A 26866-nucleotide genomic window follows, 5' to 3' on the forward strand; every position below is an offset into this window, starting at 1 on the left:
AACTTCTATAACCGTTTTGAGGCCCTAAATGACGTTTTTTTGGAAAACGGGCTATGGGTTTGCAATCAAAAGTTGTAGTCCTCGAATAGATGTTTCTAACGAGGTATCGTATGCATCAAACGAAGATCATATCCCAACGTTACAACCCTATGAAGTTGACGTGCTAATTTACCCCAACGAGGCCCACAGACATTTGGCGCTTTATCTCCTAGGGTTAGGTTTTTGGATGTTTAGGGTTTTCCATTGTTTCTCAATAATAAATAGGCCTTCGAGCCTCATTGTAACACAATTCAGAAGGCATGTAGTTGCCACATCTCTTCTTAGAGATGAGCTACCATCGCTTGAGCTAGTTTATTTCCATTATGCATGTAAACAATGTTCAGTGCTTTGTTATTAATGAATTGAAGTTATGTTTTCATTGTATCTAAGTGTTTTTGTTTACATCGGTATTTCATTTCGTTCCTTCATAAATCTAGATTAGTAGTGCCCTTTCTAAACCATAAGGCCTCAGAGGAAGTCCCTCTTGTTGAAATTTGGTACCGGAGGACAGGTGGTTCCCTTAGGCTTTGATCTTTGGCCTAGGGAAAAGTGTCCAAAAGAATTTAATTTTTCTCCTAAAGTGACTTTATAATTTTATAAAGTTAAATCTAATTTAAAAGTGACTTTAAGTGATAAAGTTACTAAGTCTAATTTTAAAGTGACTTTTATAAAGTCAATGAAAAATTAGAAAGGAAAAGTGACTTTGGACATAAATGACTAAGTGGGTCTTTATTAAAGTGGAGTGAATTAAAAAAATCAAAAGTGAGATTTAAATGAACATTTAATCTCAGCCATTGATCTAAATCTATTTCAGCCATTGGATTTAGAGATCACCCAAAAGTCACTTGGGTCACCCAAAAGTCATTTGGAGTTATATTAAGGGAGGAAAAGGAGAAAAAGATCACATTCGATTCAATTCTTTCATGAGCAGATTGGGGGAAGGAGAGCAAGAGAGCAAGAGAGATTTCTGAGCAGGTAGGAGAAGGAGACAGCAGCCTGGCACACATTCCAAGGCAGCAGTTGAGCAGATTTGTACAGCTGATTCAGCACACAGTGAAAGGCAGATTTTGGCACGATTTTCGAGGAGAGGTTTGCACAAAAATCGAGCAGCAGTTTGCTGGTTTTTCTGCACGCAAAACGAGGGCCATACAGCAGCATTTAATGCTGAAAGTGGGCACGAAAATCGAGGAGACCGTACAGCATTTATTGCTGTCATGTTTGCTGTAATTTCCAGTTTGCTGTGAAGCATGGGAAAAGAGATAAGTTGTAAATTTGCTTGCTGATTTTTTGCTGAAAATTTCTCACTGTAAAAGGCAATTTTCAGAAATAAAGAAAAGCTCTCAAATTGGTTTTCCCCAAGAGTTGTAGGGGGTTTTTCCAAGGTCACATTAACCAAAAATCTCAATGTTTAAATGTGTTTTAATGGCTGTTTATTACTGCTGATTTTTATTTCTGCAATTTCCAGCATTCTGTAAAATTTCCAGAATTTGTGTTTTCAGCGAATTTATTTTTTTCAGCTTGTTAAATGTATGGTTATGGGAAAGGGCATTTAACTATATGGGAGAAATAAGGAGAAACTGAAAACCGGGGTGGGAAAACAGAAATTTCTACACCTCTAAACTTGAGTCAAAAGCCAACCTCCCAAGTGAAGTGTGGCAACAAAGATACGATCAAGAGCAATCAATCATCCAGTTTTCCCCATGATTCATATTAATATGCTCATAACATTTTTTTGTTGATTTGACCCATGGCAAATTTGAACTTTGAATCTCATGGTTTACATATTACTCATAACACAGCCATCGCCATCTAAGCTAACCCCCATGGGCTAATATAATATGCTCATAACATTAAATGAAAGCACATGATAGCTAAAATGGTTGGAATACCTACTAATAGATGGTCCACCTTCCTTCAAGAGGAATAATAGATAGGAGAGAGCACTAATCGGAGCGATAGGTGGAGAACTCTTGCATAATGCTATCTAAAGACCATCATAGGGCTGTTGGCTAGTTGGCTGTCAAATGATGAGAACAAATTTCTCCTATGGGTTACGCAGCTTTGGTGGGTGACAGCCATTTATAATCAAAGGAGATTAAAGATAGGACTTCTCCACATCGAACTGAAATGATTGGAGCTTCACAAAACTAAATCATCTAAAATTGGTTCCTAGCAATCACATAATAGTTGATAATTAATGACAGTGAGATAGAGATGCCTCACTCAACCAGTATATGTACCCTACATACCAGTTAGTAGAGATTGAACACTAGGAATTTTGGAGTAAAGATAATAGACTACAAGATGTCTAATAGACAGAACCTTGGAGAGCAACATATCCACCCTCCCAAAAGAGACATTCCCAGTTCTGGATCACTGTAATATAGCATATGGCTCACAAATTCAGCTAGTAGCAAATAATCACAGCTAGTTTCTGATAAAAAAAATGTAAGGTTTGTGGTTCCTTGGTACGTTTACTAGATGACATTTAGAAGAGACCCTAGTGGTAAGAGATCTTGGTTCAGCGATGAGCATGTGATTTTTGTGGTTGACTGTTTCTAGCATCAAAGTTTGTAGTACACTTTGTCTAGACTCTAGAGGAAAAACGAATAGTGGGAGACATGAAACGGCTCTGTAGTGGCTTTACTAAGCAAATGAAGGGAATAGTATAGAACTTGAGGAGAAAAATTGAGTGTTTCCAAGTTCCAACAATAAAACCAATCTCCTTGTAAAGATTTGCAATGGCTCAACTGTAGATTGGGAAAAATAAGTGTGAACATGAGCAAAAATGTTGAGCATTGTTCAGAAAACAAGTTGAGTGTCACCCTAACAATCAAATGGTCTGACCTATGAATATATGTGACAAAGCTTTGTAATGGCTCGACTCAACAGAAGAGGGAATTGCACATAGACCTAAGAAGATAAGCTACCTGTCGCTACAAGTTAGTTTCAGCCAGCCATTGTCTTTTACCCAAAGCCCCAACAATATGAAGTAAGAATCGCCTAATCTCATTGTCTTCCTTGTACGTAAACAAAAAGTAGAAAGATGGATTTAGTTAATAGGATTGCTGAAATTATTATACATGCAACTCACTTGGCAACTTCAAGGCAAAGCCTTGACCTTTGCAACCTTCACCATTATATTTTTTAAGTTCAATCTTAGTAGAAATGCATAACAGTGTTCAAGGAGCAGAAATGAGTCTCTTTGTCAATGAAGCTAAGGTAATATTCCAAAGACTGAAGATAATGTTACATCAAGATCAAATATCTAGCAAGATACGTTAAACTACACAACATTAAGTAAGAAATTACTACCTGCATAATGCTTTCTGTATGAGCAATCATTGGTTCATTCTCATCGTTTGTTTCCCGATTACCAAGGCAATAAAAATTCAAATAATCTTGTGGATGGTATGATTCTGACAACCCTGAATCTTGAAGGGCCTTTGCAACAACCTTGTACATCATTTGCATTGTTTGTGACTGTTGAAAAAAAAAACATCTATGAGTAAGAAAGAAAACTTTCTAGAGACTTTAGAAAATGTTTCTACAAAACACAAAAGCTTCCAATATCCAGTTTCATGTGTGCATTGAAGATATATTCCCTAAATAATGCTTGAACCAATGAAAAACATATATTTTATGCTTGATCTTTCTAATAGACACAACTCATGTGAGGAGACAAAGTATCTACAATTGAGAAGGAATCAGAAAACAAAATTTTAATGGAATAGGAATCATATCAAAAGCACATTTTAGTGTATAATTTGGTGGATAAAGAGAAAAACGAATATCACACAGTTAGCTCAATTGGTTCGAAAATCTGCCAAAGGTATGTTGCCAATGGGGAAGTCAAAGGTTTCAATCTGGCTGAGTACCTCTGGGGTTAGTAGCTGCAAGAGACATTGGCAATCGACACCATCCTCCATAAAGTTAATTCAGGGAAAAGGCACAAATCCTGTAAAGTTTCCTTTGAGGAAGAAAAAGAACACACACACACAGTTGATAACAGGAAAACAAATTACCAATTAACTTTGACAAGTTACAAACAAATTTTCACAAACTTCTATGCTTAAGGTTGGCCAAATTTTCACAAACTTCTATTCATCTTCTAGCCAGCAGCCAACAGCCCCTCAGTGCCACTAGTAGCTGATGAATATGTGTCATTCATATCTCCACCACTTGCATCAGTCCTATGTTTCCTCGCCAATTTGCCAAGAGCATATGTTGGAAGGTAGGTTTCTGATCACAAGGTATTTTATTCATTTTGCAATAGGGTGCTTATGCTTGCTTGTATTTGGGCATTTTGACATGGATTATGGGGTAAATTGGAAGAAAAAAGGGTCTTAGTCGTGATCTTGTTCCCTCACCTTAAATGGGATGTTAAGTTTCAATCCTAGTCTAGTGGGACCTTCGCTTATAGCCCCATGATTGACATAGCGTAGCCCCATCTCTCCCTCCCTATTCCATTACCACTTTCCATCTTACATTACAAGCCCCTATTGCACCTCCATTCTTCAAATCCAACTGACTACTGGTTCATTGGGATTTGGCACCCACACATCCTCAAACCTAGGTAGGGCTTGGAAATGTACCCTAGGAGGTTGATGCAGCGAAAAGAAATGGAAAGAGCATATGATGGCCACAAGAAAAAGAAAAGAAAATTGGCAGCTCAGGGACAAATTGCCTCCATTGGAGAGTCTTCCTCATCCAAAGAAGCCCCTTCTAGCCCTTAGAAGAATTTAATTTAGTAGAGGAAAAATATTATTTTCAAGGTGAAACCCACATGTGCACAAAAGCACAAGTTGGTCTAGGCAAGCTAATTCTACCCCTTGAGACACATATAAATAGACCTCACGTCACATCACTTTGGAACATCATCACCATAACACATCTTCTCCTGGAATGGTTCGAATACTTTTGAAATCGCAAGTTCTTTTCACCCGTGCGAAGGAGAGAAACAGTGCTTTTTGTTTACCAAAATTCATCTTCTATTTTGGGATTTTGACCAACCTTTGATTTGGTTTCACTTTGGCTCATTTGACTTGGAAAATATTTTTTTTGGAAGGCCGAATTGTTTGGGAGAGAGATTGAACTTTCCTGGGTTGTTTAACCATCCCTGACCGCAGACTTTGACTGAAGTTGACCATAGTTCTATGGAGGCTTGATCTCAGGCTTTATCTCTCCTTTGACCTAGTTCTTGTTGACATTTTTATTGGGTTTGACCGAGCTTCGAAGGCCGCATCCATTGACTGTTGACTGAGTTGTTTTAGAGGCATTTTGACCATGGTCTGTTCACTGGTTAGGGCATCTATGATTGTTGTTGACTACTACTGACGTTGACCAAAAATAACAGAATTTGACTTGGACCATATTTGACTATATTGCTCTCTTTTGATTCAATATTGAAATGTAGATTTGATTTGTCAAGGCTTTGACCCTTTGACCCCTTGTTGATGAATTAGAACATAGTATCTCTCCACTGAACATTTGATGACAATCTAATAGAAGAAGAATTTTGAAAGATTTATCCCCCTTGCGGGATTTTCCCCTGGTCTTTGACCAAACTTCTGTCTCCCTTGTTCTTGTTCTTGGTTGTCTTCTATTGCATTTGGATTACTGTTCTATCTACAAATTCTTATTGTCATTTGAATATTGAATTTATTGGATAAAAGTGATTGCTAATTGAAGAAGAATTGTTGTAAGTGATTGTGCTAAGCATAGAACACTGGAAATTTCACATGGTACCAGAGTTGAGGTGAAGACAAGCCCAAAGATACAAGAAACAAAAGTAATCACCTTTGAAGGCATCTAATTGGAAGAAGCTAATTGATCAAGATGTCTACCTAATACTTAAGGAGGGAGAGAAGTTGAATGACTCATCTAATTTTGCTACTTGGAAGATCAAGTTGGAAGAGACCTTAGATGAGAATGATGTCTTGGAATATGTGGAAGGAAAGGTACCTAAGCCTTTCGAAAATGATCCTACTAGCACCAAGGCCAAGTACAAGAAAGGTGAGATCAAAACCAAGAAAATAATTATTGATTCTTTGAGAGATCATTTGCTTACTTACATTTCAAAGTTGAAGAAGTCCAAGGATATCTATGATAAGTTGGTTGGGATGTATGAGGTCAACAATTTGAATCATATTCTCTCCTTGAAAAATCAACTCAAGGACATCAAAATGAACAAGGGAGAGACTGTGCAGTCATACTTCATGAGGATATCACAACTCAAGGATCAATTGTTGACTGCTAGAGAATCTATGTCTGATAGAGAGCTGGTACTTGTTGCACTTCAAGGTCTTCCTCCAATTTGGGAGACATTTATTACTACTATTAGCAACAATGACAAGTTCCCAACATTTGATGAACTGGTTGGCAAGTGCACTCAAGAAGAAACCAAGATGATTTCCAGAGGGAGAATTCAAAAGCATGAAGAAGGAGAGCCCTCTGCCTTTGTTGCTCAAGACAAGAAGAAGAAAGGAAGAGGAAGACCATTTAATTCAAGAAAGTCGGCACCAACATCCAGGGACTCTCAAAGAAGATTTAAGAAGGACAAAGTTGAATGTTTCAAGTGCCATAGGTATGGACACTTTGCCAAAGACTGTCTAAAAAATGAAAATGCTCCTAGGTCATACAACAACAATCGTGGGTTCAACAACAACAAGTTCAATAATAGAAGAAGAAGAGATGCTCCTGATGATTGAGATGAAGGTCGTAATTGTTACAGATCCATTTGGGCACATCACTCCAAACATTCATATCAGTACTATTAGGGCTCATCAAACCCTAATCCAATTGCTACATGCCCTAGACAAGTCGTCACTTTGAATGCCTCCTTCCCTGAAAGTTTCCTGGCCTGAAGCCCTCCAAAAATGCCTCCTTGAGGGACCAGCACAGCCTTGGTCAGGGGTAAGTGCGCTGCAAAGCACTTAGGCCCATTCAAGCCTGCTCTACAGAGCACCTAGGCCCACTTTGACCTGCACTGGGCGAGATTGAGCGAAATCTTCATAGGGTTCTGGGAATATTCTTTCATTCTAGATCATTCTAGAAGATTCCCACCTCTTATCCTCTCCTATGAGCTCGAAATTGGATAGGGAATGAATCAAATAACCTCCTATCCTCTCATCCCTTCCTCCATGGAAACTAACTCCCAAATTGGAAAGCCATTCAATGCCCAATTTATGACAAAACCACCTCCATTTCCCTATAAATTGAGCACTCATCATAGTGATCAGGGGCTGGACTTTGAGAATTTGTAAGGAGATACTGTTGGTTTGAGGTTTCAGATTGTAGCAAGTATTGTTATGCTGTCGAAGTGTTGTGTTTTTGATGTGATGTTGGATGGAACTCAAGCTGAAGGAGTGACATTGGATCGAACTTCATGGTTGTAACTCTCCCTTCTACTTAATAAAGTTGTTTACACCTTTTCCCATATTCTTGTCTTTATGTTTGATGATTATATGTGTAAATGCTTTCGATTCCATTTGCTTATAGTAGATAGATCTCTTGCTTTGATTGGTTTTTGTCACCTGTTTATGATTGCAAGTACTTGTTGAGCGGATTAAGTTCGAGAAGGAGCAACGGGAGCCATACAAAGGAGACAAAGGGAAAGCGAAAGATAACAAGTAGGTCCCTTGTCTTATTTATCTTCTATAGAAAAAGGATAAACGCTTTAAATCTATTGTTCTAGGTGTAGCTATTGTTCTAGGTGTAGCTACCCACCTAGGGAAATTGTATTTATTCGTAGATGCAAAATTCTACATAGGAAATTAGCGACTCCGCTAGGGAACGATCATCGTTCTGGGTAGTTTATCCTCATCATAGTACACCCTAGTAGACTTTACTTGCTTTCATTGATCTTATTTCAGTCTTTTTGAAGTGTTTTTGGTCAAAAAATTGAGGTTAGATGTCTTTTGATTGGCCTCTCTGGCACCAGCACAGGCTTGGTCAGGGGACAGTGCTCTACAGAGCACCCTTGGCTTAGAGACAGTGCTCTACAATGCAGTTACTCCCACTCTGACCTGCGTTGATCCTCCTTAAGCTTAAAAACCAATCTTTGGCTTGGATTTTTCCAATTTTGCTTCTGAAGTTGTTTGTTTAAAGATCAATATTTCTATGGTTCTGAAATCAACTTGTATCTCTTCTCCTAGCCCTACTTTGACCTTGATTGTTTAATGTTTCCTAAGAGTTTTCTTTATCATTATCAATTCATTGTCAAAGTTAGTTTATATCGATTAGTCTTTTCTGAAAAGAAAGTGTCGTAAAAGTCTTCATTTCTTTCAAAAATGAACTGTCGTAAAGTCTTCGTTTCTTGCAAAAAGATTGATTGGTTATATGTGCATTAGTTTCCTTTTGTTCATCTCAACATTAAGGGAATTGAAAAGAAAACCTTGCATTGCGCATATTGTAATTTCTGAATGCTTGATAAGAATAGCTAGGGAAATTGCATTAGGTGTGCTCTTTGCTCTTTGTCAAAGATTTGATTGCTCTATCCCTTACTAGCTATGGTTTTCATTGTTAATTGAATGAAAGAATGTTTCTCATGTTAGTTGCATTCTAGGAATTGCAAACATACATCACGTGGTGAACCTTGAAAGGCAAATTCTTAAGAAGATCAACTTAAAAGTTATCTCAATTAACCTAATGGAGAATTGTAACTTAACGCATAACATTTAGAGGTCTAGGCTAGAGACGTGTTTCGGCATCGTTAAACATAGCAATTGTCGCTAACTTGTCTGTGATACATTCCGAGTATGATACCTCATTCCACATACGTAAATATATTGTAGCTCGTCCACGTATCTTCGGGTATATAGGGCGGTGTTACAGTACATAAAGCATAAAGGAATGCTCTCACTGTGTCATTTCGTATTAGACAGTGCTAACACGGATTGGGCCTCCATGTACTTTCAGGTACATATAGGAGGACTACATTAGGTTGCTATCCATTCTTAGGTAATTGAGTCGGCCGCCTTGTACACTGTGATACACCGAACACAGCGTTCGGGGAGATTGCCTACCCGTACTTCTCGGTTCGCCAGGAGGTATTTTGTAGTTCACAGTTACTTGGTAATCCTTTTGCCTAGATTATCCCTATTTTGTTTTGCTATGTTATTTTGATTAAAATAAAATTAATTGACCGCGATAACATCCTCCACACTCACTCCTTAGTTGATCTTAGGTTGAGACATATGGCAACAACTCCGAAGTCCACCGATCAAGGAATTCCTAGTCCCTTTCCTCCTTTCGGAAATATTGGTGCTCCTTATATGGCTACATTGTCCCTTCTGGGATTTACCATTGGCTTGCCAGTATGGTTGTTTTCAACCTCCTTGGTTCAAAATGTCGTGATTTCTCCGCAATCGAGTACTCCTCCAACTGGACAAAATCAACCTCCAATTGATCCTAAAGTTGACCCTTTGCCTTCTTCCTCGGTTTTTTCTTCCTCCCCTTCTTCCTCTTCGCCTAGTGAAAGTATTGACACTAGTAACCAGGTGGCTAAGAAGAAGAAGAAGAAGAAAATTCAGCAGGGGGGCAACCAAGCAACCATTGCTTTGAATGCAACTTTTGATGAGAAACCATCCGATAAGCCTCACAAAGTTCGATATCCATGCAAACTTTGTACGGGAGACCATCTTCTTCGAAATTGTCCTAATATTCCTCAGATCTTAGAAGAATGGTCTTCTCGTTCACATCGTCCTGTGTCATCAACTTCTGGAGATCATGTTGGTGACACACCATCAACTAGTGGTAGTAAAGTTCATGGAAAGAAGGGTAAAGTTAAGTTTCCCTATAGGTTATGTAAAGGGAATCACCCCATTCACCTTTGTCCCTATTTGGATGAAGCCAAAAAAGTGTTGGATAACCTGTCAGACCAAGAGGTAACTCCTCAAATCAAATCATGTTATTCATTCAGGTTGTTCATTATTATATACAAGAGGGAGTGATTGTTCAATTCATCTCTTGGTGACTCTCCATCTTTTCTATTATTTATTTACATTAATTACAGTTGTTCACCCAATCCCTATGATTAAGTGTCAACATTCCCCCCCTTAATCTGAAGGGATGTTGGTGAGTCCATACATCATTTTGAATCTTTCAAGCTTTTCTCTTCCAAGCGCTTTGGTGAAGATGTCTGCAATTTGCTCATTAGTGGAGCAATGGCGGAGATGGATTGTTTTGGCCTCAACATGATGTCAAATCAGATGATATTTAGTATTGATGTGCTTCGTTCGATCATGGAACTTAGGGTTCTTGGCCAACTTTATTGCTGAGGTATTGTCGATCATGAGTGGAGTCGATTGTACTTGTTTTACCTGCAAATCTTCAAGAATTTTCTTGAGCCACACAATTTCTTTTGTTGCCTCAGCTGCTGCCACATATTCTGCGTCTGTTGTGGAATCCGTTGGACCTGATTGTTTGCGTGATCTCCAAAAGACAGCTTCTGATCCAAGACTCATAGCATAACCTGAAGTAGATACCCCAGTTTCTTTGTCTCCATCGAAGTCTGAATCACAGTATCCAATGAAGCTGAAGTCGCCCACCTGTGTATATTTGATTCCAAAGTCTTGAGTTCCCTTCAAGTACTTTAGAACTCTTTTTGCAGCAGACCAATGTCCCTCACAAGGCTTTTGCATAAACTTGGAGAGAATTCCAACAGCAAACGAAATGTCTGATCTGGTAGTAGTTAGGTAGTTGAAACTTCCTACAAGTTGTCTATACTTTGTTGCATCCTCAAATTCATTTCCTTCAATGGATGTGCGCTTTAAGTTTTGTTCCATTGGAGTAGTCATGTTCCATTGGAGTAGTCAGAGGATTGCATTCAGTGATGCCAAACCTATTCAACAGATCTCCAATGTACTTCTTTTGAGAAAGGAATATGGACTTCGGATGTTGAGTTACTTCAATACCAAGATAGTAATGAACTTAGCCCAAACCAGTCATTTCAAAACCTTTCCTCAATTCCTTCTTTATGGATGCAATGTAGCTTTCATTGTTCCCTGTCATCAAAAGATCATCTACATATACCACAAGATATACAATTGTTTTGCCAACCTTCTTGACAAACAAAGTTGCATCATCAAGATCATAATGTTTGAAATTGAGTTTCAGAAGATGCTCAGTTAGTTTTTCATACCAGGCTCGCGGTGCTTGTTTGAGGCCATACAAGGATTTCACAAGTTTGCATACTTTATGTTCATGTCCATTCATAGCAAATCCTTCAAGTTGAGACATAAAAACATTCTCTTTTAGATCTCCATTCAAGAAAGCAGTTTTTACATCCATTTGATGGACTTTCCAACCATTCTGAGCTGCTAGGGCAAAGAGTGTCCGGATGGTAGCTCATTTTGTTGTGGGGGCAAAAGTCTCCTCATAATCGACCCCTTCCTTCTGCGCAAAACTTTTTGCCACAAGCCTGGCTTTGTGCTTGTCAAGTGAACTATCAGCTTTATACTTGTTCTTGTAAACCCACTTGCAACCAATTGGTTTGGTTCCCAATGGAGGATCAACCAGCTTCCAAGTGCCATTCTTTATCAGGGCATCATACTCCTTTTGCATCGCTTATTTCCATTCATCATGAGAAGCAGCTTCTTTGAAGGAAGTTGGTTCAAAATCCGTAGACAAATTCAATTCACAATCATAAGAAACATCCATATCAATAGGTGAATCAGAGTCATCTACATCACCTCCATTTTGCCAGTTTGAATTTCTAGTTCCTGTGTTTCCAACCTCATCAAGATGAACACTTTCAAGTGTCTTTGTCAGCCACTTTGGGGGACCTTTCTCAGATGGTCCAAGCTGCGTCGTTGATTGAGTTGGGACTGAATCAAGATTGAGTCTCTCAATTCTATCAATCACATCACTCAAAGTATCATCCGTTGTTGGAGTTTCATGCGGGGGAGAGAGTGCTTTAGAAGAGGATTCCACAGGTTGATCTAGTATAGGAATCCCCCCTTCAAGATGTGGAATCTAATTATCAAATTCTTGAAATGATTTTGCATTTGCGAATCTATCCAAGCGATCAAGTTGTCGCTCAACAACATTGTCAGTTTTGGATGATTCAAGAAAGATTTCATCTCTAGATACAACAAACTTTTTATTGAATTCATCATAGAGACAGTATGCTTTGGAGGTGTTTGAATACCCCAGGAAGATACACTTACGACTTCTTGCACCAAGTTTGTTTCTATGTACCTTCGGTATCAAGGCATAACATGTGGAACCAAAGACCCTGAGATGCTTTATCGAAGGAATGTGCCCATACCACATTTCATAAGGAGTCTTGTTTCTAATAGTATTAGATGGACATCTATTCTTTACATATACAGTGCATAGAACTGCATCAACCCAAAACATCAATTTTACATTTTTGAAAATCATCATGGAGCGTACCATATTTAAGATTGTCCTATTCATTCTTTCAGCTACTCCGTTCTGTTGGGGATTATAAGGCACAGTTGTTTGATGTTTGATCCCATGTTGGCGAAGATAGTTTTCAAATTCATTTGAAGTGTATTCTTTTCCATTATTAGTGTGAATAAAGCCAATATGAGATTGTGCATCATTTTCAATCCATGTATGAAAGTTCCTGAATGTTTGAAAAGCATCAAATTTGTTCTTCAATAAATAAACCCAACACATTCTGGTGTAGTCATCAATAAATGTCATCATATATTTATTTCCATTTGCAGAAGGAACAGGCATTGGACCACATAAATCTGAATGAATGAGTTCAAGTTTTCTATATGCTCTTGAATGTGAATCATGAAAACACTGTTGCCTATGCTTTCCTAGAATGCAAGCATCACATTGCTTAAGTTTCCTAGGAATTGTAGGCAACCCAGTAATACCATTTTTCTTCAACAAGCGGAGGCTGTCATAGTTCAAGTGTCCAAATCTAGCATGCCATAATAAACTTGATGGAAATGTACCTTCTTCATAATGAGAATTGTATGAGAAATTTTGTGCACAAGCAGAGGTACCCTGCAACTTGAGAAGACTTTCTTCTCCTATCCCCGTCATGACAAGTGAGTGGTCTAATGCTTTTCTCACCTCAAGCTTGCCATCAAACATATGAATGGAGTGTCCTCGCTGGCGAATGTGGACCAAGGACAGCAAGTTTCTCCTTAGCTGTGGGAGATATTGAACATGATGCAGAAGAAAGTCTAGAAGACCAGGCAATTTAAGCCTGATTGTGCCAAGCCCTGATAGCTTGAGTTTTGATTTGTCTACAAAGTATACTGCTCCATCATCATTGTCAGTAAATTCTTCAAAAAAATATTTTCTAAAGGTCATGTGGCAAGTTGCTCTTGAATTAAGCAGCCAATCATTCTTCCAAGAAGCAAGTGAAGCATTAAATAAGTCTTCATTTACTCCAATATTACAGTGTGCCACAACGTAGTGAGCGGATTCAAATGCTTTACCTTTGTCTTTGTCATTAGTTTTCCCTTTGGGTTGGTTTCTTTCTTACTCAATTCTGTCCTAAGGCAGCTAGCATGTGGATGCATCATGTGATCCATCTCTTTTGCAGCATATGCAATGCAAATCTAACATTTCTCCTTGAGAGTGTCTACCCCCCCGCCTTTGAAATATCTTCCTCTTCCTCTTCAACCACCTCTTCCTCCGAAAGAATCTTGGGCAAGATTCTTTTCTTTATGAGCAAGGCACACAGCCTCTTCAGAAGATTCAGGGGCTGTCTTCTTTCCAAAAGCTTTCTCTCTTTCAACAAATTTTTTCACAAGAGAGTCAAAGGTAATATCTTTGAGATTTCCATTTGCTTGCAATGACTCAAGATAATTGGAGTAAGTAGGATAAAGTGCCTTGAGAAAAGCGATCAGAGGAATATCCAATTCAACCTTAGTGACTTTAATATCATGCATTATAGATTTTACTTCGAATGCAAGAGCAAGAGGATCATTATTTTGTAATTCAAGGGTGAAGAGTTTAATCATGAGTTGAACAACTTCAAGTGCAGAGTGTGAGTCATAGAGTTCTTTCAGCTTTTGTAAGGCTTCAAATGCATTTGAAAATGGCGAAATGTGTTGACTCACCTCTTCACTTACTGATGCTGCAATCAATGCATAGGCTTTGTTGTTCTTATTTTCCCAAATGGCGAGCTCCTTGTCTGAGGTAGGCTGGACTGGCGCTTCGTCTCCTTCTCCAACACACACTCCTTTCCATAGCTCATTAAAAATGAGAGTGTGTTGGATTTTCTGCGACCATTCAAGATAATTCTCCTTTCCATTGAGAACTACTCCCACAATAGATATAATTGAATGCATTGTAAAATCTGAGTGCTGTAAAAATACTTCTGCTGCCAATTAAAAAAAATATTGTACTTCTAGTGGTAAAACAATTACAATATGATATGTAAAAAAAATCAAATTTATTTATATGGAGGAGCGAATTTGTATGGACAGGGAGCAGTGTATGAGTTATATGGAGGCACTGCGAGTGGTGGGACTGACATTGCGAGTTAAGAGGGGCAGCGACAGTGTGGTAGGAGGGGCCGTATGGAAGCAGCCACAGTGTGGGAGGAGTAGCGCAGTTTGTTTAGCCGCAGTGATCAAAGGTATGAACATTGATACCAAGCGTTCACTGTGGAGCAGCGATCGCACCAGCATTCAACGTGGAGTCGACTGTGTATTAGCCAAGCGTTCACCGTGGAGGAGGCCGAGGGTGTTGTAGAAGGCAGCGTTCACCGTGGAGGAGGCCGAGGGTGCTGTAGAAGGCAGCGTTCAACGGCGTTCACCACAGCGATACCACGGTGGGCGCCATGGGCTATACAGGCCAATGTTAAAGCACCGAGGATGATATACAAGCCAATGTGCAGTGATATACGTATGGAGGGATATAAGTCGACTGTACAGTGATATGAGTCGACTGTGTATGGGAGCGAGGAGTCAAACTGTGTATGTCGGCAGCGACGGTTGTAGTGATAAGGAAGCTGCGGGGTATGGTGCTTTCTTTTGGAAGCGGCGTTCAATGGATATACCACAGCAGCATTCACCACAATGACGTTTACCATTACCCAAAACTTCCAGCTTGATTTTGAAGCGTTATACCACTACTGTACCACGACAGTATTCTTGGATGGGAGGTAGCGTCAGAGCTGCCAAGCTAGCCAGAATCAGCGAAATAATAGTGAGAGATATGTCAATCTGCATAGGATTTAGAACATAGGCAGAATAGGGAGTAACAAAGCAGAGGGGAAGCCAAAAATGGTGTTGGCTTTGATACCATGTCAGACCAAGAGGTAACTCCTCAAATCAAATCATGTTATTCATTTAGGTTGTTCATTATTATATACAAGAGGGAGTGATTGTTGTTCAGTTCATCTCTCGATGACTCTCCATCTTGTTCAACCATCGGTCAAACCCACTCTCTCTGAATGTGAATCCCATGAGTCTATACCTGACCAATCACAAGTCAAGGAAATAGTTGACCCGATTTCACCTTCAGTTAATTGTACCTTTCCCGTAGAGAGTGAGTATGATACCACTCAGGTTCTTTTCGTTTCTTCAGATTCCAATGAGCTTGGAGGCAACCCTCCTGTTCCATCAAAACAGGAGGAAAATCCTCCCATTCTTGTAACTCAAGGGGGTAATTCTCCCGTTCTTACGGTACCCCCTCCAAGTAGTCTGGTCACTTCCTTTGATTGGAATCGACTAGAAAGATGTTGTCTTCCTTCTTATGTGCCTTTCCAAATCATAATACAGGTTTGTAATATGGTTGTACCTGGCACTATTATAGATGAAAGTGCATCAGTGAGTATCCTTTCCTCCACTGCTTGGCAAGCACTCAGTTCGCCGCCACTTGTGTCTGTTACCCAGAATCTGTTGGCTTTTAACAAAGGAACCAATCAACCATTAGGGATCCTTCCTCAGTTGCCTAATACTTTGGGAGGAAAAATTGTTTCTCAATGTGATGGTAGTTCCAGGCCCTTTAGATTACAATTTACTTCTTAGGTGTGACTATGTTTATGACATGGGAGCTATTGTTTCAACACTCTTTCGAGTGATGTGTTTCCCGCATGAAGGCAGAATTGTCATCGTTGACCAGCTTTCATTTCCTGGCCCAAATATGGCTTCCAGTCAACCATCTTCCCTAAATGGTCCTTTTGTTCCAATGGTATCTTCCCCGCCACGAGTTAATTATGTAGCAACCCGTTCCATGCCTACATCAACGGATGATCAATTCTGTGATGTTGTACATTATGTACTGGGGGCATTGGAACCAAATCTCTCTAATTGATTCCTTGCTACGTATCCCTTCCAAAGCATTGTTCTCCCATCTAATGAGAACCTCTTGGAAGTCATGACCTCTTATGAGTCGTGATCAAGGAATATGAGCATAGTTCCTTGTCTTGTGTCAAGCTCATTAAAAAATGAAACAAGGAATTTGAGGACAGTTCCTAGTCTTGTGTCGACCTTGTTAAAAAATGAAACAAGGAATATGAGGATAGTTCTTTTACTATGTCAACCTCATTAAAAAAATGAAACAGGTCCATAAGCATAGTTCCTTGTCTTATGTCAAGCTCATTAAAAAATGAAACAAGGAATATGAAGATAGTTCCTGGTCTTGTGTCAACCTCATTAAAAAATGAAACAAGGAATATGAGCATAGTTCCTTGTCTTGTGTCAAGCTCATTAAAAAAATGAAACAAGGAATATGAGCATAGTTCCTGGTTTTGTGTCAACCTCGTTGAAAAATGAAACAAGGAATATGAGCATAGTTCCTTGTCTTGTGTCAAGCTCATTAAAAAATTGAAACAAGGGTATGAGCATAGTTCCTTGTCTTGTGTCAAGCTCATTAAAAAATGAAATAAGGAATATGAGGATAGTTCTTTTACTGTGTCAACCTCGTTAAAAAATGAAACAGGTCCATGAGCATAGTTCCTTGTTTTGTGTCAAGCTCATTTAAAAAAGAAACAAGGAATATGAGCATAGTTCCTTGTCTTGTGTCAAGCTCATTAAAAAATGAAACAAGGAATATGAGAATAGTTGTTTTACTATGTCAACCTCTTTAAAAAAATGAAACAGGTCCCAGACCATAGTTCATTGTCTTGTGTCAAGCTCGTTAAAAAGTGAAACAAGGAATCTGAGCAAAGTTCCTGTTAGCACTGCTATCAAGTTTCAGTGTTTAAAGGTCTAAAGCAGGTTTGGCAGTGTTGGTTGTACTTTACAGAGGTTCGTAGCAGTGGATTTCTCCTTCTTCTCCCTTATAATCCCTTAATCTTGGTTGTTCCTCCTAAACTCTGTGTAAACCCATGTTTGCTTAAGCCCCCGCTTGCACTCTTAAACCCCTGTTTTCCATCGTTTTGTTCTAAAAAGTTCTCCATAGCTCTGTTTCCTCGGATCCCGTGCGGTTCTATGTAAATTCTATAAAACCATGTTAAATAACCCGTCTCTTGTGCTCAGACGCTTAAAGCATAATTCTACGCCATTATTAACCCTCTATCGCTTTTAGATCTCAGTCATTGATCACTTCAATCCAATGGCCCTCGTCCCTCTTTCCGCGCGTTAAACTTCGCGCTCGTTCCTTGTGATCTAATCATTCATCGCCAATCTGACAACTGACGCATTCCCCGATCGCGCGACCTACACATGCGATAACTCGTGGGAGCGGTGGTATTAGGCTGCCACGCTTCATGAATTTGTTGGATCATGCCCACCTTGTACGTTAACTGCCAACGCCGATAGGCAGTGCGGGGAAAACCACCCGCCGCGCAAACCGCTGATCCCCGCTCGATAACTACCCCGCATCTTCCGTCTACAATGACCGTCCGATCATCCCCGCCTATGATCCGACGGTCCTCATTCTTCCGATCATTCTGTCTCCCGATAACGCCTGTAATTCAATCTTCGTCGCCCATTTGATTGATCCAGTGGCTCATATTCATTCATATGTCTGCCCTGTCTCCTGATACCCATCGTCAAGCGATCCCTGCCGCTAATCTTTGTGATCCGACGGTTGAGATTCATTCCTCTTATCCAAGTCTGCTTCCACCCAGTTGTTCTCACCCTGTGCGCGCCTCCGCCATACTTTCTTCATTCCTCTGACTGTCTTGAGTTCCCAAAGGAGAAAGCAAACGATCTGCTAATATGTACCTGCACAATAAATCCTTAACAACTGCATTAAACAACAGAAGGGCCGAAGGACAAACAGGACGACCTCCAGCAGTGAAGATCATTTATCAGGCATGGAATGTCATCCATAATTCACTCCAGCTGCCAGAGAAGGACATCAGATAATCTAAATAGGCCGATTTGTCCATTAAAGCTCTGAGAAATGCAGCAGAGGCCCATTTCATATTGTAAATGTGGTTGGTGGTCCACTAAGACACCTCCACACTAAGTAGCAGAGATATTTTGTAAACCAACCCCTATATATATCTAGAAGACAATTGTAATCAGTGAGATGAGTGTTAGATGAATGTCATTTTGTTGTGAGCTTCAACTTCTGGAGACTATAACTACTGTGAGACCTGCAGCGTTTGGTCTTCATTTCCAACTAATACAAGCTTCTTTTGTTGTCAATTGCTCATTTTTCACTTCTTCTATGTTCCAGTCTGTGCCTGTCATGCATTATTTCATGTGTTGTTGATTTTTAACAGTAGATGGGCTGTCATCCCACCTCTGTGTTAGAATTTAGCTGTTTCATTGAAATTGCTTGCAGGTTTCTGTTGTTTTAATGCATAGAGAGCTATCATCCTATCTTTATATTAGAAACCAGATTTACAGACCTTTTAACTGGTTGCAGCCGGCCATCATAGGGTCCTATGCATTTGCTGGTGTGGTCAATCTTCTTCATCATCACCTTATCCTCAAACTGTCAGTAATTGGTCGTTAAAAGCCTTGTAGTCTGGGGGTGTTCACCCATGTCTGGGGTTAAGCATAGTAGGAGTGGTTATCTGGCTTGAATATACGTCATTTGTTTCATTCATCCACCATTTTATCCAACATTTTTGTTGAGTTTGTAATGTTCCCGAGCATCACTGATATACAACCTAGGTGAGTTTCTTGGGGTGATAACATTAATTGGCGTCGTTGCCGGGGAGAGGAGAATTGAAGCTCAGCTTCCCTGGGAGAACGACACAGCTTCAAACTTTGATGACAGACAAGGTTTGAACACAGTTTCTGGTTGTAATCATCTGTCTGGCAACTCCATTGGAGGAAGACCATCTTTTGGCGACTCCACATTGCAGTTTTGGTGCAGTTGGTGAGGTATGCTCGCAGAAATCTTTACAAACCATTAGCTGAACCAGTGCCTGATCCTGAGAAGATCGTTCAGCAGAAGAAAATACAGCAGTAAGGAGCATCAGAATCAAGTAAGCCTTAAGAAATTCCATGTATCTCTGTTAGTGAATGTCACCTTCAGAGATTCATTCAGCGCCTTAGTCATTCATTTCCCTTTCAAACCTCAGTTGAAAGAAGCATCCATGTTGTCCATCACATTCCTTTGTTTCTGTCATCCTTTTCATTGATTCATTTCACTCAGTCCACCAATGTCCCTTTCGTATACCTCAGTCATGGCAGCCCAGCAAGCTCTCACAAAGAGAGAATGAATAGTTGCTGCTAGGTATGGACCCTTGGTCTTGCCTACCCCTTTGAATGCCATTCCTGCAGGAGATTATCATGAATTTATGCCAAAGTTTACTGGTGCAGAAGGAGAATCAGCTAAAGAACATTTAGAGGCATTCTATAGTTATGCTGATAACCTAGATATCAATGAAGAGGATGTCTGGATGAGGGTTTTGATCAAAGCCTAGAAGGGGAAGCTAGAAAATGGTTCAGAGATTTACCCCCTAGGTCCATTGCAGACATTGATGCTTTAGGTGACGTATTTTTAAAGCACTGGGGGGATAATAAAGATCTGCTCTTTTATCATGATGAATTTAGAAACTTGCAGAGAGAAGATGGTGAGCTGCTGTCTGAATTTAACATCAGATTCAATCATTTGTATAGCCGAATGCCGGCTGAAGTAAGACCCACTCTTTCTGCTGTTATGCTCACTTATGCTAATGCCTTCGATTCTCAGTTCTGCCTGCTGCTAAGAGAAAGAAGATGTTCTTCTTTGGCTGATATGCAAAATGCAGCCTTTGAAATAGAAGCAAATATTATTGCTGCAGACGGACTCGAAGGTGATGATGAAAGCAAAAGACGGGGAGGTGAAGTCTCATCATCCTATGCTTCTGAAATAGATGAATTAGCTAGGATGATTGAGCTTTTGGCCTCTGAAGTTTCCAAATTAAAGGCTGAGCAACATTTTGAAGAAGCAGGAACTCATTGTTCCATTTCATTTTCAGCTCCAAATCCATATAGAGGAACAAATGAGCATTTGAAGATTTTGCAAAGAAATAATGTTACAAATGAAGATAAAGGGGTGAGGCCCCTTTTACAGAATATAGTCACGGAAGAGGCGCAGCAAGAGGTGGAGGTCTTTGTTTTAGAAGGTCCTCCTTTCCTGACAAGGGCTGCTTATGAGAAAGCAGTATCAAGAGGCACTGCTCACCAATTTGTTGTAGCTGCAGAACAACAAGTTGACCAGCAGTGGCAGCCAACAGCAGATCCCTCCAGCCTCCAAGAATTTGTGTCTGAAGTCAGCCCTCCTTCCAATGACTGTGCAAATCTGCAAACCAGTGAACCTACTTTTATCCCCAGTCCAGTTATTAATAAGGGAGAAGACAGCTCCCCATCATCTTTTGTCCATCTGTCTGATCTAATGACCATCCCTCACAGTTTCCCCTTGAACACTGAGGCAGAACGAGATTCAATGCCCAAGGTTGAGACTGATCACCTCAATCTTGATATTTTGATACCTGCTCAGATGACCCCCACACAAAATAAAAGGGCAGCTTGTCTGGTGACAGAAGAAGATGTACAGTCATGGAATTCCTCCTTAGATGAGGATTGTTCGAACAAAGATGAAGGAGCAGATAATGTCTCTATGTCCCCTGCACAAGAACACAGTGGTGCCTCCTTCATATTAGTGGTGCAAACTACAAAAGACACAGACATGTACACAACCACAGTGGCTATCCAGCAGGTGTACAGAAGCTCGCATAAATAACATTCAAGGAGGAAAATATATAGAAGGGAAATGAATTTTGATCCATATCTGCCTGTGAAGCTCAAAAGTCCTAAGCTGTTTGAGGTGGAGGATCAAATAAATCCTGTCCTGCTGATATATGATGAACTAGATGACATGCAACAAGTTTGGTGGCCCAGCAAATGGGCAATTTTTGAAGTGTTAAGTTTTTCGGACTTAATGATTGTAATCATGTTCTTTTACAGTTTCTTGTTATATGCTTAAGTTGACTCCATGCCCAATGGATACTAGGCAGGTGTTTTTAAAGTTGGTTTTTGCATAAAGGCATTGGTCTGCAGGTTCTTGAGACCTCACAGGGAGGATCTCATCCCCAGAAGGAGCCAATGTTAGCACTGCTATCAAGTTTCAGTGTTTAAAGGTCTAAAGCAAGTTTGGCAGTGCTGGTTGTACTTTACAGAGGTTCGTAGCAGTGGATTTCTCCTTCTTCTCCCTTATAATCCCTTAATCTTGGTTGTTCCTCCTAAACTCTATGTAAACCCATGTTTGCTTAAGCCCCCGCTTGCACTCTTAAACCATTGTTTACCATCGTTTTGTTCTAAAAAGTTCTCCATAGCTCTGTTTCCTCGGATCCCGCGCAGTTCTGTGTAAATTCTATAAAACCATGTTAAATAACCCGTCTCTTGTGCTCGGACGCTTAAAGCATAATTCCGCGCCATTATTAACTCTCTGTCGCTTTTAGATCTCAGTCGTTGATCGCTTCAATCCAACGGCCCTCGTCCCTCTTTCCACGCGTTAAACTTTGCACTCGTTCCTTGTGATCTGATCGTTCATCGCCGATCCGACGGCTGACGCATTCCCCGATTGCGCGACCTGCGCATGCGATAACTCGCGGGGGCGGTGGTATTACGCTGCCACGCGTCATGAATCTATTGGGTCGCGCCCACCCTGTACGTTAACCGCCGACACCGATAGGTGGTGCGGGGAAAACCGCCTGCCGCGCAAACTACCGATCCCCGCTCGATAACTACCCCGCATCTTCCGTCTGCGATGACCGTCTGATCATCCCCACCTATGATCCGACGGTCCTCGTTCTTCCAATCATTCTGTCTCTCGATAACGCCTGTAATTCAATCTCGCCGCCCATTTGATTGATCTAATGGCTCATATTCATTCATCCGTCTGCCCTATCTCTCGATACCCATCGTCAAGCGATCCCTGCCGCTGATCTTTGTGATCCGACAATTGAGATTCATTCCTCTTATCCAAGGCTGCTTCCACCCGGTTGTTCTCGCCCTGTGCGCGCCTACGCCATACTTTCTTCATTCCTCTGACTGTCTTGAGTTCCCAAAGGAGAAAGCAAACGATCTGCTAATATGTACCTACACAATAAATCCTCAACAACTGCATTAAACAACAGAAGGGCCGAAGGACAAACAAGACGACCTCGAGCAGTGAAGATCATTTATCAGGCATGGAATGTCATCCATAATTCACTCCAGCTGCCAGAGAAAGGACATTAGATAATCTAAATAGGCCCATTTGTCCATTAAAGCTCTGAGAAATGCAACAGAGGCCCTTTTCATATTGTAAATGTGGTTGGTGGTCCATTAAGACACCTCCACGCTAAGTAGCAGAGATATTTTGTAAGCCAACCCCTATACATATCCAGAAGACAAATGTAATCAGTGAGATGAGTGTTAGATGAATGTCATTTTGTTGTGAGCTTCAACTTCTGGAGACTGTAACTACTGTGAGACCTGCAGCGTCTAGTCTTCATTTCCAATTAATACAAGCTTCTTTTGCTGTCAATTGCTCATTTTTCACTTCTTCTATGTTCCAGGCTCTGCCTGTCATGCATTATTTCATGTGCTGTTGATTTTTAGCAGTAGAGGGGCTGTCATCCCACCTCTATGTTAGAATTTAGTTGTTTCATTGAAATTGCTTGCAGGTTTCTGTTGTTTTAATGCATAGAGAGTTGTCATCCTGTTTGTGTATTAGAAACCAAATTTACAGACCTTTTAACTGGTTGCAGCCGGCCATCACAAGGTCCTGTGCATCTGCTGGTGTGGTCAGTCTTCTTCATCATCACCTTATCCTCAAACTCTGAGTAATTGGTGGTTAAAAGCCTTGTAGTCCGGGGGTGTTCACCCATGTTTGGGGTTAAGCATAGTAAGAGTGGTTATCTGGCTTGAATATGCGGCATTTGTTTCATTCATCCACCATTTTATCCAACATTTTTGTTGAGTTTGTAATGTTCCCGAGCATCACTGATATACAACCTAGGTGAGTTTTTTGGGGTGATAACAGTTCCTTGTCTTGTGTCAAGCTCATTAAAAAATGAAACAAGGTCCCCTGAAGCAAAGTTCCAATTCAAGACTTTGATTAAATCACGTAAAATCCCAGTCGAGTCTTTCACTTGATCTTGTAAATGAACCTTCATTCCATCCACCTAATAGCCACGAGTAGTCTATTCAGGTGAATTCAATGAAGCTCGGAGGGCATGCACCTAGTCTCGAGTCATCCTATTGGGGGCATGTAAACTGACTCCAAGCATAGTTTTTCGTTTCAAACTTGTGTAAACATGAAACTGAATCCAAGCATAGTTCCCTATGGTTCAAGCTTCTGTAAAAATGAACCCATTTTCATTTTAAACCTCGTGATTGCCATTCTATCAGCCCCTTCCGTCAGATGACCCTTTGTTTTTTTCCTTCCATCGTCACTATCTGCTTGGCCGATCATACGCTTTCACTTGGTTGTTTTACCCTTTTTGAGGAACAGTTGCAATGAGTGGTCTTATTAGCCAGCCTCTTCACATAAATCAACATGTTTTGAGAAGTTCCAACATCACCGAAACTAGTTGCTATCCTAGACACCACTCGTTCCTCTAACTGGTGTCCTCTTTAAGCTCTTTTCATACTCTCGAAATATGAAAAGATTGTAAGAAGAGCTTCGGCGTAAATCACATATAGAAAGATCTTTGTCGACGCGTTTCAAACCAGCAAGTGTGGCTCATCGTCAGGACAAGTTGAAGAAATAGATCCAGCTTTGCATGTTAAATAATCTGAGCAGGGCCTCCAACAGCTATCTAGATCAACGGCTAGCTTTGACTTAGGGACAGTCAAAAAGTCAAATTGATTATTTAAAGGAAGATAGTTAATGACCATACCTATATATAAATATATAATTATATAAAAGAAATAATATTAGAAGGGGTTTACATTATTAATTAGTTAAAAATGTATAATTTAATAATTAAAAATTTTATTAAATGGGAATTAGTTAAATTGGAGACCTAACTTTTATATAACTAAGGTAAATGTAAGATGAAAGTTAAATAAAATAAATAATAAAAATAAGCAAATAATAAATAATATATATTCGTTAATAGATAAATAAATTATAAAATAAAAATAATAACAATATATAAAAATTAGTTACGAAAAATAAAATAGATAATAATAATAATAATAATATATATATTCGTTAATAGACAAATAAATTAATTAATTAAAATATATAATAAAATATATATATATATATAAATAATAATAATATATATAACTTAGTTACGAAAAAAAAATAATAATAATAATAATAAAATAAAAATAAATAAATAAATTTAAAAAAAATAATAATAATAATAATAATAAATAAATAATAATAATAAGTAAATAAATATTTGTTATGACTATAAATACCAATATCAATCAGGGAAAAGGGGGACGACTCAAAAAAAAAAGCAAATAAATAAATAATAATAATAATAATATATTCGTTAATAGATAAATAAAAAAATAACTTATATATTAAAATATATATAAAAATAATATAAAATAGATAAATAAATAAATAATAATAATAAGTAAATAAATATTTGTTATGATTATAAATACCAATATCAATCAGGGAAAAAGGAGCGACACAAAATAAAAAGGAGAAGGACTGGAAAGAGTCCAGAGCAAGAAGGATAAACCTAAGGAGACAGGAAGGCTCCAGGGGAACGACGAAAGCGAAAAAAGATGAAAGAGGGGGGGGGGAGACTAAGATGAAAGGGCAGGGATCCAACATCTACTGATCTTCCAGCCATCATCTCTATTGAGATTGTTAGGCCTTCTTTCAATCTCAATAGCTTCCCTGAGTTTACGATGATGGAACTGGGCAACTTTGGCAACAACCTTAGCCTCCTCAATACAAACGTGATGCTTGGTCTTAACCACATGCTCTGCTAGCACTGAAGACTTGGTTCTCCCATGTCTTAGGTCAGCTGCATGTTCGCTGATCCTCTGATGGATGGAGCGCCCCGTTTCCCCGATGTAGGGGGTCCCACAAGAACAAGGGATCAAGTAGACACCCTTCATGTCCTTGGGGTTAACAGGATCTTTTACCGATCGGAGGGAATTACGAATTGTGCTGAGGGGTCTAAAAGTAGAGGGAATATCATACCTCTTAAGGATCCGAGCAATCTTGTCCGTGGTTCCTTGGACATAGGGAAGGTGGACACCTAGTCGGCGCTCCTTAGGTTCTTTCTTAATAACTGCATTTCTAGATGCTTTAAGGAAAGCCTTCTGACCTAGGCGCCTACTATATCCATTTTCCACAAAGACATCAAGGAGATGGGATCTCTCCTTATCAAAGCTCTCATTATCAAAAATCCTGAGGGCACGAGTAGCGAGGGTGTTAAGGACACCCATCTTCTGAGCAGGGAAATGATGGGAATCGGCATGAAGATACTGCTCAGTATGCGTTTTCTTCCGGAACACACAGTGGGAGAGATAGTCGTCCTTATTCTTAGAAATAAGAATATCTAGGAAAGGGAGGCAACCATTGACCTCTTTCTCCATGGTGAACTTAATGGCAGAGGACTAACCGTTGAGGTGATTGAAGAAGTGATCCAGCTCCTCTTGGCCATGGGACCAGATGGCATTAATGTCATCCACATACCTTTTCCAAAGCTTGGGAAGGAGACGAGCCGAGGCTAAAGCTTTGGCTTCCAAATCTTCCATAAAAAGATTCGCAACAATCGAGGAAAGGGGGGAGCCCATGGCAACACCACAAGTCTGTTCAAAGAATTCACCCTCGAAACAGAAGAAAGTGGAAGTGAGACAGATCTCAACCAGATGCGCGGTATCGGGATCTGTTAGGCGATAGATCACTTCCAAGGCCTCCTTTATAGGGATGCAAGTATAAAGAGAGACCATATCAAAGCTGACGAGAATGTCCTCAGGGTCAAGCCTAATATCCTTAAGCTCCTTAATGAAGGAAGCAGTCTTTAACAAAGGACTCAGTGCGGCCGACTAGGGGCTTAAGTTTAAGGGCAAGGAACTTAGCAAAAAGGTAGGTTGGACCACCAATGGTGTTGACAATAGGCCTCAGAGGGGCCCCCTCCTTATGGATCTTAGGTAACCCATAGATCCTAGGAGTAATGGGATTGCTCTCAATGAGTTTGTGGCACAGGGAACTCACCGACCTACTAGACTTGATGGCGAGTGCCACGGTCCTAGAAATCTTCTTCAGAGGGTTCTTGGGTAGTTTTTTATAACTGCCACTATTGTGAAGATGATCTAACATCTTCTTACGGTAATCGTCCTTGTTAAGGATGACGGTAGCCCCTCCTTTGTCAGCCTTCAGAACGACAATATCTTCGTTCTAATTTAAGGATTTCAGGGCAGAGAATTCCTCATTGCTAAGGTTCTTCCGAGGGGGCTTAGCCTTTCTAAGGACGACAGCACAATCCTGCCTAATAGTGTCCTTGATATTATCCTTAAAAGAT

The 26866-nt window shown here is 39.9% G+C and overlaps 1 protein-coding gene across 3 annotated transcripts in view; it reads right to left on the reverse strand.

Annotated features, from left to right (window-relative positions):
- Positions 1 to 26866, reverse strand: part of LOC149254654 (phospholipase D delta-like) — a 233237-nt gene that overhangs the window by 70976 nt on the left and 135395 nt on the right. For all 3 annotated transcript variants that reach the window (XM_089460205.1, XM_089460203.1, XM_089460204.1), the window contains exon 8: positions 3355 to 3522. In XM_089460205.1, coding sequence (XP_089316331.1) covers positions 3355 to 3522 — 168 coding nt within the window. The remainder of the gene's footprint in view (positions 1 to 3354; positions 3523 to 26866) is intronic.

The sequence above is a fragment of the Pinus tabuliformis genome, chromosome 7 (genome assembly GCF_031772625.1).
Source record: "Pinus tabuliformis cultivar Carrire ecotype Pingquan chromosome 7, CPIR1, whole genome shotgun sequence".
NCBI classification, from domain to species: domain Eukaryota; kingdom Viridiplantae; phylum Streptophyta; class Pinopsida; order Pinales; family Pinaceae; genus Pinus; species Pinus tabuliformis.